Genomic DNA, 19,268 nt, shown 5'->3' with positions numbered 1-19,268 from the left:
CCTCTAGCTGACCTAATATAGCTGCTGTTCTGCTCAATGTACTTGTCTAGCTTCTCATTTTGTCACTCCCTTCCTGATCTCACAGGGCAAGCAGGAAATAGGACGAGACAAGGGGAAAGGCGCAACAGAACCTGACTGGCAAAAGAAGGAAGCAGGCAGGACTCTTGTTCAGTGAGAATCACCATCCACTGTAACAGTGCCCATACCTACAGCTGCCAGTCTGACCTAGATAACGCTATTTACATTATTGTTTCACCATCATTTAAAGCATGCCTCTGTGTGAATGTGATGCAGCACCAGGAGTGATGAAATGACCCAAAGAGGAAGGCACTTCAACAACTAAAAAGATGATCCCCCTTCTAAGGAGTTTGTGAGGTCCCAGCGGGTGAGCACACCGCTTGCCCAGGGTCCGCTGCCATGGCTGCGGCGCAAGAGGACGCAGTGACACTGTGTCGCAGGTGGTACTACAGGCATTGCAACCAGGGCAGTTACATGTCCAGCAGGTGCGTGCCCATGACTGAGCTTTTAATTTAGATATTGAAAGCAAAGGAGTGTGAGAGTGGCCTTCATGATGTATCATTAGAAAACAGACACAGGTCAGAAACCTTAACTGAGAAGTTTTTCTAGTGCCTAACAGCGGTTGAACTCACACACAAGCCTTCTAACTGTCATTGAAGGTGGTGAAGGGATTTGGCTGTGGCCTCTCTTCTCCCCTGGATGACTTATTCCTTTAGGAGATGTGTAAGTTCGCAGCTGCCACCTTTTTGTGGTCGAATTTGGTTAAAAACATCCACAAAATCAGCAGGAGGCGGGAGGCGACAGGCTCTCACGCAGCACCACTGCATGGGTCTCACCGCCTGCGGTCTGGTTAAAGAAAAACCAAACAAACCACACCCCAGGCCACACGGAAGAGATATAAAAGCCTTTTGGGTGACCTTGGGCATCCGGGAGCATCTCAGCAGGCCAGGGGAGCCGCTGGCCTTGTGGGCAGCCAGGGCACCTCGAGTGCCCGAAGCTGGGGCCTCCCTCAGGGCCGTCCCCCCTCAGGCTTGCCCCCCTCAGGACCGTCCCCCCTCAGGCTTGCCCCCTCAGGGCGACCCAGCCCTGGGGCGTGAGGGACAGCCCCACGGGGGCCAGGAACAAGCCACGGCACCGAGACGGGGCAGGAGGGCAGCGCACCCCGCTCCACCCCGCGGCCCCTCCCGGGGGCGGCCCGGCCCCGCCACCCGCCCACTGCCCCCACCCAAGCCCCGCGTCGCCACTTTCGTTTTCGTTTCCTCGTCCTGGCGAGCGGAGCGTCCCGGGGCGGGGCTGTTCGGGGCCGTCCCGCTTAGCGCAGCTCCGGCCCGGGGAGGCAGCGGCTATGGCGTTGGCCGTCCAAGTTCTGCGGCTGCTGTGCGACAGCGGCGGCTGCCTGGAGCAAGGCGAGCTCCAGCGGCGGCTGCCGGGCCGGCCCACGGCGGAGCAGATGGCGCTGGTGCTGCGGGACGCGCAGCGGTTCACGCTGGTGCGGCGGACCGGCGAGGCGGGGGCGGCGACGGTGGTGGTGGCCACTAGCCCCGTTCGGCTGTGCCAGGAGCACGGCGCGGGCTGCGAGGGGCAATGCGGGCGGCTGCACCTCTGCAAGTACCACCTGAAGGGACTCTGCCGCAACCAGCGAGCCAGGTGAGGGGTGGGGGGCGCCGGGGCTGCCGGCGGGGACCCCCACAGTGCTGCCCGGGCCGGGGCCCGGCACTGCGAGGGGCCGTTTGCCCGGGGCTCCTGTGCTGCTCCTTGCCCCCCGGGCGCGGTTGCCCTCCGCGGAGCCCCCTTTCCCCTCCGGGCCTCGGCGGCCTCCCCTCCCTCCCCACGGGGGCCGGGGCCTCTCCCGGCCTCGCGGGGCCGCGAAGCGAAGCCGCCGGTGGGGATGGAGCTGGGGCTGGGCGCTGCTGCGGCCTGTTGCCGTTGGTAGCGTTCCCCGAACGCGTTTAGGTGTTTCGTAGAGAAAAGTCGTGTTACTTTGGCGAGGCGGGGTGCCGTGGTGCCGGGGCCGGGGGTGTGTGTTGGGGGGGCCGCCTGTCCCGGTGCGGGCGGGTGGCGGCTGCGAGCTTGGTCCTGGGGCCGGGGGGCTCGGCCCAGCGCTCGGCGTGACCCCTTCAGAAGAAGAAGGGTTCAGTAAAAGCCTTGGTGCCCTTTTCCGAGTCGGAAAATGCTGCTTTTCCCACCTTATTCCCCTCCCGCTCCGTTTTTTTTTTTTTGTGTGGGTTGGTTGTTTTTTTTTTTTCCCCCAAAAGAGAGAGGCACAAGGGGTCGTTTGGCAGACTTTGGGTTGCACCACTTCCTCCCCAGCTCAACACACAGCCGCCGTCGCTTCCTCTCACCGTCACATAGGGACCCTGCGAGGGTGAAAGCTTTGACCCCCAAGCACCCCCCTCCCCCAGCCCCCACAAAAAAATCGTGTTGCTTTCTGCTGGGCAAAGTTGGGGAATGTGCTTATCGATTTGTATGGGAGGGAACGGTACCCTGGTGATTTCGGTGTTGTCGTCGTGGTTGTGAGCTGCCGGTCAAAAACTGCCCATGTTGGCAGACTATGCTAATGCTATAATGACTGTAAATCAGAAATAGCATGGCAATTATCTGCAGAGTAATTATGTAATTTGCTTAGCAAATCACATAATTACTTTATGAAGGAGTGCTACAGAATTTTCTGAAACTAGCTAATTTGGTGTGCTTTTTAAATTGTTTAGTGTAATACCGAAGGGGTAGCAAAATACTGCTAGTCCGTTGCGCTCATTTTGCACTTTGGTTTCGTGACTTGTAGGAAGGAATGCAGGTTTGTTCACAACTTCCACTCAGACCACAATCTCTGTGTTCTAAAGGAATATGGACTTGAGTGTTTAAACAGTGATGAACTTCGCCAGCTTTTACTTCAAAATGACCCTTCCCTCTTACCAGAGGTGAGTAGTACTGTGACACTTCCTTAGCTTTGTGTTTCAGTGAGCATCACAAAGTGGAAGATGCTTGATATTAGATGGAGATGCTAGGTGTCAGTTTAGTTAGCGTAATGCAAATCTAAGCCTTTAAATCTGCATCCTCTGTTCTCACTGGCAGCTAGGCACTCGCACAGACCCTCACTCACTTCCCCCTCCCCTGCCCACAGCAGGACAGGTGAGAGAAAACAAGAACAACAAAAGTGACAAAACTTGTGGATGGAGATAAAAATAGTTTAGGAAGTGGACGAAAGAAGGGAGAAAACAAGTGTTGCAAAGGAAGTTAGTCACCATCTCCCACAAGCAGACCGATGCCCAGCAAGTCTCTGAGCAAGGGCCACCTTGTAGGAAGGACCCGGCTCCCCTACTCCCCAACTTTTCTTGTTGCTGAGCTTGACATTATATGGCATGGAATATCTCTTTGGACAGTTTGGGCTAGCTGTCCCAGCTGTGTCCTCTCTCAGTTTCTTGACCACCTCCAGCCTACCCAGGGTTGCGGGGGCCCAAGTGGTGAAAAAGAGAAAGCCTTGACACTGTGGAAGCACTGTTCAGCAGTAGCTGAAACACTGGTGTGTTATCAGCAGTGTTTTGGTCTCAAATCCAAAACGTAGCATGGTTTGTTCTGATATGAAGAAAGTTAACTCCATCCTAGCCAGATCCAATACCTCTTACCATCAAATTCAGGACAAAAAAGTTCACTATTCCAAAACTGGAAAACAAAAGAGATTGGGTAGTGACACAGTAAAATCCACTATCCTATATTTATGTGACAGAACAAAATCCCATCTGCTTGAAAATGTCTGTCATGGACGTTTCAGCAGACAACAACCTGCTGATAATGAAAATGTCAATGCTGACATTTTCATTGTCAGCAGGTTGTTGTCTGCCGAAACGTCTTTCTAGACTTTAGCAAGGTAAAGGAAAAACTATCAAGTAATCATTTGGAAAACAAGAGGAAAGAAGAAACTTGTATAAGTCTTAAATGCAAATGTAAATATGTAGCTGTAAAAATTAAAAAATCATAATTTCAAACAGTCTGTATGAGCACATTGTACTTTAATTTTTAAATTGTTTGTTTGTTGTTTTTTTTTTCCCTCTACCCAAGGTGTGCTTGCATTATAACAAAGGTGATGGACCTTCTGGATCTTGTACCTATAAGAAGATCTGCACCAAACTGCATGTTTGCCAGTACTTTTTGCAGGGACAGTGCAGATTTGGCAGCAGCTGCAAGCGATCCCATGACTTATTTAAGTCAGAATGTTATGAGAAACTGGAGAGACAGGGAATGAGCTCAAACATTATTGAGAAACTACCCTCCATTTATAGGAATATGTATGACATAAAAAATGGCAACAGGAACACGTGTGACGTAGAAGATGCCAAGTCTTCTCCATGCAAAGGTAAATGATACCATCTTTTGAAAATACCAGAAGAAGGGTTAGTATAGTGAATATAACGTTCTCACAGATGTCACTAGGAAATAGAAAACTGAATTCACATTTTGACGTGTCTTTTAGGAGGGACCTTGCACCTATCCCTTTGACAGAGATTTGTGTCTTGACAAGTGAAGTAGATTTCAAGACATTAATGGTTCCTGAGAAGTAAAGTGCTTGGCGTTTATAAAAATCTTAAATTTGGAGTTAGAAACGCATAACAGGAACTGGAAATATGGAGCTCTATCATTTTTTTCTTGTTAAAAAACACAAACAAGTGTCAAGAACTATTTAAGAAAAGGGGTGGCATTTACTTGTGTGATTATAAACTACTTTATCCTTTTTTTTTCTTTAATGTAGTGATTGTCTAGCAGAAGAATTCACAGGTAGCAGTATCCTAGATACTTCTCAGAGGTGTAATATTTTGTTTGTTCTTTTCTTTTGAAGTTCCCTAAAATTGTAAGTTAAGTATAGTTTAGCAGGGAAGAAAAGGATAGCAGAATGGAAAATCCAAGTGTGTGTGTGTGTGTTCATCTCTGCTATTCTCCCTGCGTTTCCTTCTTCCCTTCTTTGTTTCTTTAGGTGTACATTAATTTACAGAAGTATCAGATTTTGAGACTTCAGATTTTATAGCTGCCAATGCGAACAGCTATGTGGAATGCATGGTTAACTCAAGTCCATCTAGAAATGTAAAGGCATTGGATTCTATTCTTTCTTTGCGGTGATAGCTAAAAACTGCATCTGAGGAATTTTGCAGTTACAGGAAAGTCAAATTCAGAAAGGATGGATAAAGGGACAAGACTTTTGAGTATACAAGGTTGCCAAAGACTTCAGTGTCTTTCTGGAGCTGAATGCAGTTACATAGTTATAAACACTGCTTTTTTGGCATCTTCTCTGCCGATAGGTGTACTTTTGAGAGGGCTTGTTGAAACAAGAGTTTTAATAAGGCTTATAATTCCCTCCTGTAGAGAGAAAACACAGTTCTAGCCGAGAGTCCTCAACTACAGATGGTGATGGATTGGAACAGATCTGTTTATATCACCTGTACCGAAGTTGTGGCTTTAAAGGTAGGTTGTGACTGTAGCAAGTCTAGTCTGTTTTCCTTTTCTCATAAAGAGGAAGTGATAGACATCTTTCACAGAAAGGGAAACTTCAGAGCTTACGCTTATCTTTAGTTAAATCTCATTGTACTCTTGAGTGCTAGTAGGAAACTGACCAACCTCGTATACCAAATGAAGGAGCTGTTTTGTTTTACTCTGAAATGTATCGTATCAGCCTGTGTTGGAGATTGGCTACTCCACCTGTGTGCACCTTAGGGATTGTTGCTGAATGATAGGAGTCCTATTTCCAAATAGCTACAGAAGATACTCTGAATTCTACATTCTTCCTTGTTTCTTCTCTTCCGTCTGTCTCCCTTTCAAAATGTTCCAACTTGTCCAGGAAAAAGGCTGCTGTGCCAGCTTGCTTCTTGATCTTTTGTCATCCTTTTCCTTCTTGATGTTCTTGACCTGTAGTAGCTCCCTGATGTATTGCCCACCTTCTCATATGAACTGTGTGGTTTGGTCTCCTTGACTTTCCCCGTAGTTAAGTTGCCTGTTGTGCTACTATGAAAGCTAGCCTTGAGTTTATGTGTACTGGTGATGTGATCTTCGCTCCTATTGAGCAGTGACTGCATACTGTCTCTTTGAATGACTTCTGAGTAACAATTGTGATACCTGGGCCACTGCTACCACTCTTTTTCTTGGTGAGGCCTGGATCCTTAGAGACTTCTTGAAGTCTCTAAATGAGCTACCTCCTATCCTAAAACTAAGCACTGGTGGTTTTTTGTTTGGTGTTTTTTTGTGTTGGTTTTTTTTATTTGTGGGTTTTTGGGGGGTTTGTTTGTGGGACTTTTGGGGGTTTTTTTTGTGTTTTTTTTTGTTTTGGTGGGGTCTTTTGTGTGTTTTGTAGTTGTTGATTTGGTGTGTTTTGTAGTTGTTGATTTGGTGTGTTTTGTAGTTGTTGATTTGGTGTGTTTGGGGGGGGGGGTTGTTGTTTTCCTGAGTTATACCACTTTGGGACTGAGTGGTTAAGCATAGATATTTGAGTCTACACTGTTATTCTATATATAAAATAATAGCTTTGTGTAAGTTTGTGATCTTGATTAATTGTAAATTTTTGTCTCTGAAACTGAGAAGACAAAACAGTTCTTCACCGCTAAGCTCCTGCTATCAATTTTGATGTACAAAGAGCAGCTAGTAGGTACAGGAACTGAACATCTGCCTAAGCTCAAAAATTAAGTTTTGCTTGCTCACACTGAAAAATTCTGAACTATCGCATGTAATGATTCTGTAGGTGACCACTTTCTATAGCTACGCATTTGATACTTTCACCAGCTAGGTGTGCAGCCCTGAGATGTTGGAGATTTTATCATAGCCTCTAAAAATAATGCATCTCTTTTTTTATTTTCAAATTTTTATAGACAAGTGTATCAGAACTCATTTTCACTTGCCATATAGATGGCAGATCTCTGATGGTAATACCTGGAAGGACTTCAAGAATATGGAAGAAATAGAAAAAGCATATTGTGATCCCCATAACACCAGGTATAAACTCTTAAAAAATTTAATAATATTTGGACTTTGCTATATTGGACCAGCCTCTTAGTGGCTGTAAATTGCTATGGTTCTATTGCAGTCATTACATAAGTAGCTTCATTCGGTATTCTTCTACTGACCTCACTTTGCTGATCTGCTGTTGCTGGAGATCTGATCCCGTGTGACTGACTTGCGCCTGGAGTCTGTCTGTGGCCCTCTGGGTTACTGTACTGGGTTTGGCTGGAACGGAGTTAACTTTCTTCATAGCAGCGCGCATAGTACTTTGTTCTGGATTTGTGACTAAAAGTGCAGATAATGCACCGATGTTCTAAATGTTGCTTGCCCAAATGTCAGGGCTTCTTCTCTTTCCCTTTCTCTGCTCCTCCCCAGTGGGTAGGCTAAGGATGGGCAAGGGGCTGGGAGAGGATCAGCCGGGACACCTGACCTGAACTGACCAAAGGGATCTCCCATATCATATAACACCATGCTCGGCAATAAAACCTGGAGCAGAGGAAGAAGAGGGTTGGGTTTTTGGTTTCCAAGGTGGCTGGTGGTGAGCAATTTGTTTTGCTTTATTTTTTTGTTTGTTTGTTTGTTTACACTCCCCCTGCCCCTTCTTCAGCTATTGAACTGCCTTTATATTGACCCATAACTTTTCTGGCTTTTGCCCTTATTTTCTGCCCTCTGTTGTACAGGGGAGGGGAAGGGGAGTGAGTGAGCATCTGTGTGGATGCTTGGTTGCTGGCCAGGGTCATTCCACCACAGTTATTTTATGTGATTGACCTGTACACTCTTAGTATTCTTGGTTGTGAAAAAATGTATAAACACTTCCTACTGCTGCTACCATAGGAAGTCTTAATCCTCACAAAGAATGGCTGGAAAACTTCAGAGAATGGTGTTTTTATCACAAATACTTGTGGGAATCTGTCTTTGGTTAGAGCTTGTCAATACGCAGCTTGTCAATATGCAGCTCCTACCCCGTGGTCAGAAGTAATGTTCTCTTTCACCTTTTGAGATGGAGGATGGAAAGGTAGCATGAGATTTGCCCCTCTCACCGCTTTCCCCTCCCCCCAGTCTATATTGTGGAACTACTAGAATACCTTGTGTATCTGGAGAGAGAAATACTCTTGGGTGCAGAGGACCATTAAGAATATGGAAATACCTGTAAGAGTTTGGAACTGGTTATGTAGGATGAAGAGGCTATTGGAAGAGGCTCATACCAGTGTGCCGTGTCCTGTAGTGGAAAAGTTACCTAGCCTTCCTATGTTACATCAGAGGCTCTTTCAAGCTGCCCTTAAGTTATGTGTTCTGTTTAGAATACAGTTGGTTAGCAAGAAGAAGGCAGTGTACACTTTCCACTGTTTCTGTTCATCTTATGTAACTCACTAATTTATGAGTTGATAACAGTTACTGAGACGTAATACTGTAATGCAGAATATGTAAACCAAAACAGAATTGGGATTGTTGTGGAAACTGCAGGTTTGTGTTCTGCTTTTGAGTGATGTTGACTTAATTTGCAGATTTGTGGTGGACTTCTGAACCTATGTATAAAGCTTCCCAAACAGTTCTGCTATTCTTTTTTTCTCCCTTTTTTTACAGATTTAATAATGGTGTTACTGAAAGTGGCTCTGTGTTGTCACGTATCTGTTTTGTGAATATGTGCTGTGGGTTTGCAAAGGTTAGACGTCTTTCTACGCCCTCCTCTGTGACCAAACCCTCTCACTTCATTCTTACAACAGAATGGATCTGGTACTGGAAAGATGAATACGGCCGGTGGAAGGAGTACGGAAAAAAAGTAAGTGTGGAGAAATGGGGAGACTCTCAACTCTATTAAAAGCGCAGAACTACTGAAAAGTACACAGTGTTTATATTCTCCCCTCTTTTGTCACCCTCCACACTGTCCCATTCGTCCCTCTCACTCATACTGTACAGATGGACTTTAGAGGCCTAATGGGATCTTTTCTCTGAGAATTTGACTGGTTCATGTAGGAAAGTGCTCACTGGTGAGTCACAAAAATTATCAACAGATAATTCTTCAGTGAGTCATGTCAGATAGGATCACATTAACACATTCTTTTCACTGCTCCTGACTAAAACTTTCTTTTCTGAGGTTCCCATAGTACTTTGTGTGTCTTTGCTAAGGTCTGGTTGGTGAATGTGCAGACTCAGTAGTAGTGTTCATCGCATGCACTTTGCAATGTAAATTTAGGCTTCATAGCACTGCTTGGTTTGTTTTAGGGGCAGTTTCAACTGCTTAATACATAGCTTTTGCCTGATAGACACTATCATGCACAAAGGTTGAGACCGCAGCCACCATACCGTATGACAGTTGTGGGTTTTCAAACTTGCTTGTGTATAACAGACCAGGAGAATAACTTTTTTTGATCTGGTTTTGACCTGACAGGATGATGATCATGCAGCTGCCACCATCTCCAGTGAAGACCTGGAGAAAGTTTATATAGCCGAAAGTTCTCCAAAGCTGAACTTCAAAGCTGGAAGACATGAATATGAAGTTGATCTTGGAGGTATGTTCCATTTGCTTTGCGGGTATTTTTGTTTTGTTTCTCTCCCTTTCCCTCCCTCCCTTCCTCCCAGGTCTTTTGTGATTTTAAACTACATTAGTACAGGAGATAGGAGAGAGGAATTTGAACTTTGAAGTGCAATGCTTACAGAGACAGAGCTGCTATCAAAGTTCTCAGGATAAGAGCTGTTCACATAAGCAAAGTGGCATTCCTATTCATCCAAACCTTTTATTTTTGAGAAGTTCTTATGCTAGGTTTCAAAATGTATGTCAGCAAGTCAAAGTGTGACATTGTCATTGATGCTGGCACCAACACAAATGGTGAGAAGCTTCTGGAAGACTTGGCAAAGCAGCTTCCAGTCTGTGTTAATCACTGGCTTGCAGAAAAATGAATACTTGGGCAAGGTGTGGGGTCCAGACAGTCCTTAGCATTGCAATATTTATGTAGCTGTTTTCTTTTCGTAGCTCTGCCTGTCTGGAAAGGCTGAGGAAATAGCTTGACTTTGTCAAAGTAGGAAGATGTTCCAAGAGTTCAGGAAATTTAAGACACTTGTGATGGCACTCTCCTCTCTGAGCTGTTGCCTTTCCAGGTATCCTCTTCCAAAATCATGGGGAACAGTGGTGGTGGGAATCAACCTGCCTAGACCGTCATTTTGGTATAGTTGCCTTTGATCCAACTCTCCATTACGGTCTCATGTGATACATTGTTTGTGATTTAATTGAAAGCAATTCTGTAGTCTTCTCTATAGGCTGGGGAAACTTGTCTGGCTTAGAAGAGGAAATTGCATAGTAGATCAATCCCTTTTCTAAGGTTTGGGCTTTTTTAGTAACTTAGGCAAACACGTGCAATGCAGACGTCTTCCAAACCTTAGTTTCTAGGCTTGGTGGTACCAAGAGGCTTTTTCTTTGTTTGTTTTCTTCCTGTGCATCTCCCTCTGAAGATCAAGATCTGCTGGCTGCTGTTGACTCTTAGTTGCCAGTATGATATGGCAGTAGCTACAGAGTTTCCAACATCCAGACAGAATGACTCTAAAATACAGTTTGCTGTGACTTGTTTCTGTTGGTGGTCAATAAAAATGAGTGGCCTGTGGTAGCTGTTAGGTTGCATTTATAGGGTTTGAAATCTACAAATAAATGTAGGAAGACAGTATCATGATTGCAAATTGAGAAGAAAGAGATGCAATCCATAGAGCAAAAGTAGATACTTATTTTACAATGATCCTTTTTGGTTAAGTGTGGTTGATGGAACAATGAAGGGAAAATAGCTACCAATGTCTTATCATTCCTTCTAAAGTTAAGAGCAAAACTGAAACTGAAATCCTGCTCAGTGATTTACACAAATAGACCGTGGGTTTCACATCCTGCTCTGACTTCCCTCTGTGTAGCAAGAAAAAAGCCCTGTGACTTTTTGTCGACATTTTTGACAAAACAACTTAGTGGCAAGTTTTGCTGCAGTCTGAAGGCTTTGTGAAACATCTTTCTGATTGTTCGGGTTTTTGTTGTGTGTTGTCTTTTTTTCCCAGCCATGATTCAGAAAAACCTTCACTACACAACAGAGAGAGAGATTTGCAGAAGACCTAAATTTGTCTCACAGGCAGAAGTAGAAATGACAAGAGCAAGGTAAACTGCAACTGCTCATTCTGAGGTGATGGATCTAGTGCACTGTGAATGCAGTAACTTCCAAGGGTGTTAATAAGGTGAAGGGGTAGCTTTTGAGGCAATTGTAAAAGAAATTCAGAGGGGAAGGGACATACCTTTCCTACAACAGTGTCTAGCCAGGATAGTATTGCAGCCTGGCCAACAGTTTTCAAGCAGCTCAAGAGCCTTGGGGATGAAGGAAGTTTGGGCTTGGCCACAGAAAGTGTGGAAGCATAGAAAATAATTCAACTTGTAGCAATGTTGCAGGGAGCTGCTGATTATTAGAGGCAGCTATCTTATTAGAGGAGCTTATACAGTTGTAAGCAATAATGTTTATGAGCACTAGCCCTTTCTGACATCTGAGATCAGTAATTTTCAAAGCTAAGTAGAAGTTGAGAAACAATTCTTTTGAGAACAATCTGATAATCTGAGAGGAAAGTAGTACTTGTTACAGGTGGAGGAAAAGGTGGGATTCTGCAAAGGGAGACGTTTTAAATAATTGCATGTAACAGCCAACTTTTTTTATGCATTCCTTTGCAGCACACAGTGCTTGCTTAAGCAACACAGAATAGAACAGTTAAACACACTAAATAAAATCGGGATGGAAGTAGAGGGGAGGGCTGTATCTATCCTGTTTCTGTCATACAGTTATGATACTGGATGAATTTTTATTTATCTACCCCAGTGTAGCAGAGCTTTTATGTATACATTCAACTCTCTGCAACTAAGAGAACTACTTTCACGTTTAGTTCAGTGTATATCTAACTTTGTTTTTTCTCATTTGGCGTTCTGCTTCCTGCCATAAGTATTGACATGATGATTTGGAATAAGTATTTTCAAGTTGTTCAGTTGCCTATATTCTCCCTAAACTTGGCAAAAATGGTTAGTATCATATGGATGTAAAATGTAGGGATTTGTTTTGTCTTAATTACCTATTTGTAATGTCTTGTAATGTACAGGGGCTTTAAACATACAGAAGAGTTTAGGGGCATTCCAGCTCACTGGGACAAATCTGCCCTGCCTGAACTGGGATTCAAGGTTTGGAGCTTTTTGTTTTATTTTTTCTCTCCATAAGTTTTGTCGTATACAGGTTTGTTACTTCACCAGTTCAGTTTTTCTTATGCCTTTGTAGATGTCTGTTTCTTTTCTAACAATGCAGAGGTGTTGGTAAATTTGAGCCTGCTATCACACTGGGCAGACCTAGAGGTGAAACTACATCCAAATTTAAACTAACAAATGGTGGCAGTATAACCATGGCAACATTGGCTTTCACTGCTACTATTTATCCCTTTCCTTGGCAAATTTGCCTGAAGCTTGTGCTGTATTAGCAAGACTGATGCCCAAGATACATAGCTTTGAAGTCCAACATGTGCTGAAGCATCAGAGAGAAATCTGATGCCTCTAAACTTCAGGGTAGCCGTTCCCTGAGTTGTATACAAGTAGACTGTTGTACATCTATGGAGCAATGCTGAAGTCAGTGGGGTTCAGGCTGGGATCATTTATTAAAATACACCATAACTCCAATGAAGTGAACTTGTTTACCTTTGTAACACACCCAGTTAATATCTGCATTGTTTACCTTTGCTGACTTCCTACATGCCTCCACCACCACCTCTGTCAACTCTAGTAACTATGCCTGCAGAAAAGATCTTCTTATACGAAGCTTCAAAATTACGAACTTGCAAAATTCAAATCCTCAAGAAATTGTCAATAAAAAGTAGGAAAGGCTAACATTGACATTCTTGATGTTCCGAGGGAAAACATGCAAGTAGAAAACTTTGCTTGCTTTCATATCATGTAATGAACTGATTTTTGGCAGTGTGTCCCTACTCTTCCCTAAAACGGTTGATCAAATAAAGCCTTTTCAATTTATTTAAAAACATAACAGCGCAGTTTGTGTTGACTGGCTGCAGGGAGTATAAACTATGAAGATTTAAAAAGCATGGGTGTGGAGGTACTCTTTGATTTGCTGCAAAATAAATTCTCCATTCTTTTTTTATTTATGTGCTCACTTCTATGTATTTAGGTACTGTTTGACATATGCATGCAAATGTATCTTGGCCCAAATATTAAAAGGGGCTAGGTGGCTGCACAAAAGCTTGCAGCTCCTTTAATGTCTTGTGAGAGTGCAACCTATGTGTCTTAAATCGCAGGAGTTAATGTTCCCTGCATTAAGAGCTTACTTTTACAGGGTGGGGATCTCTAATCTGCCTTTTTTCCAAGAGTATTTTTGCTGCTCGTACCTCTGCTTCACAGAAAATACTGTAAAGGTCTGAGTGGCGCACTAGGTAGCGTGGCTTTGTTATCGTTTAGTAAAAGATGAGAGTAGCTTTTTAACTTTTCCTTACAGCTGGTTGAGCTTGACAGTTCTTCTGAAGAATACAAGAAAGTCAAGGGGGACTTTCAACGCACAATGCCCAAAAAAGTTATTAAAAGGATTTGTAGAGTTCAGAACCCATCTCTCTGGGAACTGTATCAATGGTATGTGTAAAATACTGCTCTGGTATGTGTGCATAAAGTTTGTTGTTTCTGCAGTTAGCTGTATGCTAAAGACAGACAAGCGCATTCCTGAAATGCATTTAAGAATCAGCTTCCACTCCCCCGCTGAAATACCTATCCAGGATCAACACGTAGATAAAAGAGGTACCAACAAAACCAAAACTCAGTCAAGACAAAGAGCTTCGAATAGTCAGATGAGCTCTGTGGGAGGAATCCTTGCGCCTGAGTAAGTGGGTCTGACTTCTGCCAGGCCTGTGTCCAGAACAGCTGCCTTCCACTAAAGCCTTGAAGCCAGTAATGAGTGTTATCTGGCACAAATACTAGTCTGTAGCTGGTCAAAACTGAAACACCCTTCAAAATTAAATGCAAAACTCACCGAGGGAAAGCCTTAACCTGAACTCCTGTGTTTAGAAAAAATATAAATGTTAAGATTCCTCCCCGTCTCCCAACAGGCAGTGAATGGAACAGAATGTTTTTATTATTAAATATCTGGAGGCATTTTTGTATAAAGAAAGCATGTTTGTGCACACCTATATAGCAAGATACCCTGCAAGATACATTTTCAGAATGTACTCCTTGTGTAAAATTGTCTCTGAGTATGGCTGGAACCTGTCTGGGTATAGCCACCGTGGAACTGCAAAGATACTGCTTCTCATTGCAGGCAGAAGGAACAAATGCAGAAGACAAATGGTGGAAAGGCCGTGGATGAGCGATTTTTATTTCATGGGACCAGTAAAAAATACATTCATGCCATCTGTCAGCAAAACTTTGACTGGAGGATCTGTGGCCTTCATGGGACAGTCTACGGCAGAGGTTTGTCTCTTTCATTAATGCTAGACTTGCTAAAAAATTCTCTTTACTGCAGAGGTGTAACATTAGAAAGAGGGTATTCAGCCAATCTAGGGCTTATCTCTGTGATCATGTGGACAACATAAGTGACTTTGGCAAAGATCACTTGGAGCTAAGGCATACTGAAAGGCCGTGGCCTCTATGCTCCACTCTGTCCTTGCAAGAAAAGACAAGCTTAGGAGAGGCCAGTTCTAGGGCTGCTTTTTCCTAGAGTTGAGCCTTATTTCTGTTCCAGTTTCTCCAAGCTCCTACAAGAAGGCAGTGTGGCATTATTTGTGGTTTTGTTTTTTTTTCCAGGAACGTAAATGCTATCCTGGTTACAGACTTTTTGCCTTGTTAGCAAATTATATGCCTTTACATAGTTCTGTGTACAGGAAAGGATCAACATACCAGGTGGAATTAGCCAAGAGACAGGCTCACTGACTGACTACCCACCCATCTGATTGAATACTTTGTAACTCTCAGAAATGTTCTAATGAATTTTAGTAGCCTTTGTCAGGAAAGGAAGTGGGGTGAGATTGGGGAAGGTGGACGTCTAGGATCAGGAAGAAATCTTTTTGAGGAGTATGATAACATTTAAAACATTACTTGTGTGGCTTTTAAATACGTGTGCTGTGAAAAATGAAAGCGTGGTCATTTTCACTAAGAAGGACATACAGGATAAGTGAAGTCTTTGGAAAGGCTGTTAATGAACTAGATTTTATGAGTTTGCTTTCACACTGTATCACTCCCTTCCATGCAATTTTGGTGTCTTATCAACTCTGTTTTGGTGTCTCTTCTGCAGGAAGCTATTTTGCAAGGGATGCATCTTATTCTGACAACTACTGCACGGAAGACTTACACACCAAAACCATGTTTCTGGCACGGGTGCTGGTGGGAGAGTTCACTCCTGGTATTTCTTCTTATATTCGGCCTCCCTTGAAGGACAACCAAAACTTTTATGACAGTTGTGTGAATTGCTCTTCAAACCCTTCTATCTTTGTCATCTTTGAGAAGCAGCAGATTTACCCAGAATATCTCATAGAATACACTGACCAGGCATTCGCAAAAATGCTATAGCAGCAAAACCTCTTATCATTATGTTTAGCTGGTATAAACATTTTTTTTAGTGTTGGCTTAAGGGGAGAAAAAGTGATTTTTAGAAGCTGTGTAATTAGTAGGTGAGTGTTCAGAAACATGCTCTGGCCTTCCTGCGCAATAGAAAACAAGGGGTAAAAAGACACACAGGATGTCTTAGAACTCTTAAAATCCTAATGTCTGTCTGCTGTTCTTTAGCAGATATCACGTTTCCCTGCATTACTAGTGACTTTAATTTGTTGAATTCACTGATGGTTGTAACATGAGCACAGGTTATGACTGCCAAGTTTAGACAATATTTAGTTATAATTGTTTCAGGACAGATCTTTACATGTTCTTGTTGGTCAGAGGTTGTCTCCTTCTACCTGTTTATCTTTTTAACTCAAAATTTGATAAAACCCACTTTTTTTAATAATCTGTTTCCTGTAACAGTAGACATCCAAGTGTTTGCAAATGAGACTGTACAGTCCTTGTCTCTATGCTCTACTCATCGCATAAATTCTTAGCAGCACTGTTTTTTTGGTCCCTACTTAATCTTCACCAACAAAGCCTCAAAAATTAAACTTACTTGTTGAAAAGGAACAGGGACTTATTTATATTTGTTAATTTTCTCATTTAAAACAAGTATCAAAAACAGGAAGCATAGCAGGGGTTTCTTGGTGTGCCCTACTCAGTTGACTTACTCTATTAAATAAATGATGTGGTTTAGGTCTGTGATAACACAAGTTTTTCATGACTTTCACTGTGCCTACAAATGAGAGCGTGCTGGCAGGTGCCAGGGGGAAGACAAGCAGGCAACTCACCCTGTCATTTAAGAATATAATACTTAGGAGTGAAATACACTGCTTGCACTGCTTGATTAGCAGTACTCGGTTTCTGTGGAGCAACTTTATGTTTCTCTGAGTGAGTGTCTCTCGTTAGGTGCATTGCCCTTTTGGTTGCAGGAGATACACTGGTTACCTGTGTAATCAAGGTGTCTTTGGACTTTCTTGCAGGAAAAACGTGCTTACCTGGGTGCGGTCTTCAGCCACAGAGCTGAAACCTTTAAAAATCTGAAGACTAAGTTGAATATTTAATCGTTCCCAGCAAAAGATGTTACTAGTGTTGAGCTGTCAGCATACATGCATGCAGATAATAAAAAAATTTGAACTGTCAAGCATTTCTTATGATTAAAGTTGCTGATGCATAGACAGATACTTTACCACAGCTTTAATGCTCTTAAATGACTATGTTAGCTACAGAGTACGCAAAAGCCTTAAGATATACTTTGTATAGGACAAAAAAAAAGCTCATCTCTACTTGTATTGTAGAAGCACTTCTTTTTAATTCATCTGGATGAGGATTGACAGGTGTACACTGGGTAACTATTACTTCATCACTGTGAAGCAGGAGCTTAGCCATGATTAGCTGGAGTAAGGTTGTGCAGAACTCTGTTTTATATGTAAAATTGGCAGCGTGCTATCTAAAGGAAAATACTCCTATTCGTGTTTAAACCCAGTAAAACATGGAATGTGGAAAAGTGAGTTGACTGTATTCTTTCTTTTGGAAGATTTTTAATAGAACATACATGATAAATCTCATGTAAGCAAATCTTATATTCATTGAGGAGGATAACATTATGTATGAAAGCTTTTATATCTGTGCAGATTTTTCTGGCAAAACAAAAAACGTGTTCATCTACATGTTCATGGCAAATGAGAATAATGCTACTATGCTTTTCTTCCTCTGAACATAACCAGCATTTCAGCTAAAAACTGGAATAGCTAAAGTCATGTTAATCTTTTGCCAGAAAATTGAAACAAACATTTTTTTTTTTTAATGCAAAGAGTTGGGATATTTTTTAATAACATTTTTGATGGCTAGTAATATTTTTGAAACCTCTAACTTCATTCTTGGAGGGGATGCGTAAGGGTGTGTGTATCTGTGTAAGTAATAACTGGAGTAAAATGGCTGGTTGTGATACTTTGTCATCTGTTATTTCGCCATTAACACACAGAAAAGTTACCATGTTTTTCACTTTTGAAACTGTACTGGTAACTTTCTTGTGTGTGGTAAATAAAGAGGTATTCAAACCACTAAATTCCTTGTAATGGTTTTCTCTCTCTCAATACTAAAAGCACCATGTTTCTGAGTTCTTGGAGACTGTCTTAAAGATGCTGCTGTTTATTAATGGAGTCCCTGTACAGCTGCTTGGCTTGCATTTGGAAATGAACACATTAAAGAGTTGTTTGCATTAAATCTAAACTTTAGATGAAAATTGATATTGAACCTCTTTTCTGAGTCAGGAGGATATCTCCTGGCTGCTTAAGACAAGAAGCTAATCAGGAACAGTGTAGTAATCTCTCCCTCACTCCTACACCACGTGAGAAGAAAGATAAGCTGTGAAGGTTGTTTCCGTTTTTGGTAACAGATCCATCCTGGCAAGACAGACGGCAAGCCAGCAGAAGCCAAGCAACTTTGCTACACCAGCAGTGGAGCTTGGTTGTTTATGAGCCCCTGGCACTCCCACCACCCCCACCCACTGGGCTAGGCAGGGGTCTGGCAGCCAGCCAAGGTCAACCCACCACACCATGTAATGAGTTTCACCTGTAGTCAGGTTCATCATGATGTTCTGCCTAGGTCTCATAAGATGTGGGTATCAAAAATTCTGTCTATAAGCAACAGCAGCAGCAAGGGAGTGGCAGCGCGCTACCCAGTTCGGATACCTGCAGCCTGGTGAAGTACGGGTGGTAGGTAAGAGGAACTTAGGTGGATGGCATGTACCGGCTATGGGGGTGTGCTCAGTGCTGTTTGGCTTGGAAAACTCTTTGCTGCTTAGAAGCCATTGCTCAGAGCTGCCTTTCAGCCAACGGGCAAGTGGGAGTTGTAGAAATGCTGCTTTACTTGGAGCACTTCCAGCACAAAATCCAGGAGGGATGGCTGTTACATGGCCAGAGTTACTGGTGCTCACCTCTTTTACCCGAGGATAGGCTTCGTGGGCTAGAATAGCTCCCCATACTTCTTGTTTGAGGCCTGGTCACAAAATCCTCTCTACTTGCAAAAATCCTAGCAATTGAGGGACTCCTGCCCCTGCCTTGAAAGCAGCCATAGCACCCAGCAGTGCAGGGAGCAAGCATCTTTCCAAAAAGTCTGCTCAGTCTCTGTCAGAAGAAAGACAGTGGGGCCAGTGCCAACCAAGCAATGAAATGAACAGTTTATAAGTCAACTTTAGATTCTTTTAGCATATTTACTACTGTAAATGCACAGAAGAGTCCGGTATTAGGTGATGCTGTGTCCAAGATGGAAATATCATTTAACGAAAGGGAAACGAGAAGGTGGTCATTTCAGAAAGTATCACACACGGAGAGGAAATTCTGCAGTTTAATGCCAGGTAAGAATAGATAGTTCAAATTTGCAATCAGTGAAGCATAATAATTTCAAACACCTAGCTCCGTTATTCTAGACAGACTATTTATAAAGTACAAAACTGTAAAGGTTTTCTATATCAGCAGTCTCATTAAAAATACCATTTTATACTGATAGCTTTCTGTAATCTTTGCGAAGTCCCAGATGTTTTTAATAGAAGCTTTCCTTTTCCAAGCAGCCTTTGCTTCGTGTCAGCTGTCAGAGAGTGACTAAGTCCCTTTTGTAAAACAGACGTGCCCGATTTCAAACAAACCCACAGCGCAGCAATGCGAGACAACACACTTACTGTTTCTGAGGAGAG

General features: G+C 43.0%; 1 protein-coding gene across 1 annotated transcript; it reads left to right on the top strand.

The window, feature by feature from the left end:
- Positions 1 to 1,265: 1,265 nt before the first annotated feature.
- Positions 1,266 to 19,254, top strand: LOC134508620 (protein mono-ADP-ribosyltransferase PARP12-like). Its single transcript, XM_063320457.1, has 12 exons — positions 1,266 to 1,665; positions 2,801 to 2,936; positions 4,075 to 4,369; positions 5,371 to 5,469; positions 6,864 to 6,987; positions 8,578 to 8,773; positions 9,383 to 9,503; positions 11,023 to 11,119; positions 12,097 to 12,175; positions 13,488 to 13,618; positions 14,298 to 14,449; positions 15,270 to 19,254. Exons 1-12 carry the CDS (start codon positions 1,364 to 1,366, stop codon positions 15,542 to 15,544), a joined length of 2,007 nt encoding a protein of 668 aa, XP_063176527.1. The 5' UTR covers positions 1,266 to 1,363; the 3' UTR covers positions 15,545 to 19,254.
- Positions 19,255 to 19,268: the final 14 nt, after the last annotated feature.

Source organism: Chroicocephalus ridibundus, chromosome 1, assembly GCF_963924245.1.
Source record: "Chroicocephalus ridibundus chromosome 1, bChrRid1.1, whole genome shotgun sequence".
NCBI lineage: Eukaryota > Metazoa > Chordata > Aves > Charadriiformes > Laridae > Chroicocephalus > Chroicocephalus ridibundus.
This window is presented reverse-complemented; position numbering and strand designations above follow the sequence as displayed.

Bases quoted from the DNA above. Each gene is read 5' to 3' on its own strand.
- LOC134508620 (XM_063320457.1), top strand. From the start codon at position 1,364: ATGGCGTTGGCCGTCCAAGTTCTGCGGCTGCTGTGCGACAGCGGCGGC. The intron at 9,504-11,022 runs GTATGTTCCATT...TTTTTTTCCCAG, and splicing joins ATATGAAGTTGATCTTGGAG to CCATGATTCAGAAAAACCTT. The intron at 12,176-13,487 runs GTTTGGAGCTTT...TTTTCCTTACAG, and splicing joins TGCCTGAACTGGGATTCAAG to CTGGTTGAGCTTGACAGTTC.